The sequence below is a fragment of the Mesitornis unicolor genome, unplaced genomic scaffold (genome assembly GCF_000695765.1).
Source record: "Mesitornis unicolor isolate BGI_N332 unplaced genomic scaffold, ASM69576v1 scaffold6956, whole genome shotgun sequence".
Classification (NCBI taxonomy): Eukaryota; Metazoa; Chordata; class Aves; order Mesitornithiformes; family Mesitornithidae; genus Mesitornis; species Mesitornis unicolor.
The window spans coordinates 2,096-3,966 of NW_010188827.1; the positions used below are offsets into that span (position 1 = coordinate 2,096).

The 1,871-nt window shown below is 50.1% G+C and overlaps 1 protein-coding gene across 1 annotated transcript in view; it reads left to right on the forward strand.

Annotated features, from left to right (window-relative positions):
* Positions 1–578: 578 nt before the first annotated feature.
* The window catches only part of OSTC (oligosaccharyltransferase complex subunit (non-catalytic)), a gene marked incomplete at its 5' end in the record, with an annotated part of 5,632 nt that continues 4,339 nt past the window's right edge, over positions 579–1,871 (forward strand). Inside the window, one exon of the mRNA XM_010185851.1 lies at positions 579–733. Within this exon, the coding sequence (XP_010184153.1) occupies positions 579–733 (155 nt within the window). The remainder of the gene's footprint in view (positions 734–1,871) is intronic.

The following is a 1,871-nucleotide window of genomic DNA, read 5'->3' on the forward strand; positions in this document are numbered from 1 at the left end:
GTAGCAGACTGGACGGCTTGGTGAGGCAAGGGCGCGTTCACCTGGAGTGTGTGCTTTTAGACATGCTCACCTCACCTGGGGTGAGGGGTTGGTAATGAGATTGTTTTTATTGCATCTCACCGGTGTTAAATTGTGTCTGCTGAAAGATATCAGTCTTCCTATGTATGGGTATTTGTGGTGGTTTTTGTTGTTATGGATCTGTTACTTCTCTTCCACTAGCGCTTTGATTCAGTCCCTGCTGCCTCTCCTGAAGGAAACACCTCCTGTGCTGTCAGGATACTTGACCTCAGCTCAAATAAAAGTCCAGAGAAGACAGGAACGTCTCTCAGCAGGGCTCTCCCCAATCCCTATTCATGAAGCAAGAGGAACAAGACAATCTTCCACCAAAATGGGCAACTTTTTCTCCCTCATGTTGCCTGGGTGCTTCTGTGCAGCCTCAGCTGAGGTGAGGACAGGGCTGGTGGGCCAACAAGGTGCTTGCACGCTTATGCAAGTGTGTGAGACGGTCTGCATGCACACAGGCACCCTGCTTACTGTCAGCAGCTGCTGGTTTGAAGCACTTTGTCCTCTGGTCTCAGGGTGCTGCTGCTGGGGTCTCCTCTGGCTGTGGGCCAGGCTGGACACCACATCCCACAGTGCAGGCAAGGGGCATCCCAGCCCCTCTCCCCTGCGAACACAGGGACCGGGGTAAGGCCTGCTCTGTATATTTTTCTGTTCCTTGGGCTTGTCCTTCCCTGCCAGGCTGTGCAAGCTCGCACATGGGACAAGGGTTTTCCTTCCCCTTGGCAAAAATATTGCTGCAGCGCTGGGGTGTGCTGTGCCTCAAGAGTGTTCCTGCCCCATGGCAATGGCTGTGGGGCTGGTGTTGCACTGGCCCATAGGAATTATTCTGTAAGTAAGGCAGTTGTCCAGAAAGTGGATTTGTTACCTGGTGTGTGGCAGACCAATTCTCATTCACTCAGGAGAGATGCTGCATTTTACAGTGTTGTGCAAGTCTGGGTTCTCACTGGATTTCCACAAATCAAACACACCCAGTGCCATTTTTTGGCTAACGTTTATACAAAAAGTACAAGATTAAACACTCCAAGTTACAACGATAGGTTAGCAATTTACATGTGATTATAATATCTGCCAATTTGTTCCTGGATATCAAACTGTGCTTGTGCAGGGTGAGGGTCTTTACCTGGGCAGGGGTCTTTTTGACCTACTGGTGTCTGTTTTAATATTATAATGAAGTCACTTCATGTAAGCACACCTAATATTCTACTTTCTCTGCCAAGTCCATGATTAAATCAGCGATAGCTTAATTAAGCCTGTTATTTCAAGAAATTCCTCAGGTCCATGTGCCCATGCTGTAGGGGTATTTAGCCTACACATTCCTAGAAAAGGTTTCTCTGCTCCGGTTTTGTCTGACCAGTCCTCATTACTCCTTCGTTAGCAGATGGGTTATTCATTAACATACACATACAATGCAGATTCAAAGCTAAAGGTATCGCTGCAAGCCTGGTAGCGAGCACTCACAGATCCACAGGCGCACACGCGTGTCCGCGGCGCCACGCGAAGTAGCGTGGGCGGCCACGTGGCTGCCCCGCCCCAACCGCCCCGGGGGCGGAGCCCGCGCCCCTTAGCCCCGGCTCCGCCTCGAGCGCCTCGCCATTACCGAGCATCGACACGTCAGGGCTGCTGGGTCCTGGTAGGTCAGTGAGGTGGATAGATTCCCCCGATAGCGGGCGGTCTGAGTTTCCAGGTGTTTTTGTGGAGGAAAAAAAGTCTCTTTTCTGTGTTTGTCATGTCTGCCTGGCCATAGCTTTTAGGTTTTTTCATTTAGATCGGCTTTTTTTTTAAATCTGTTACTTTAACCCTGTTAGGAG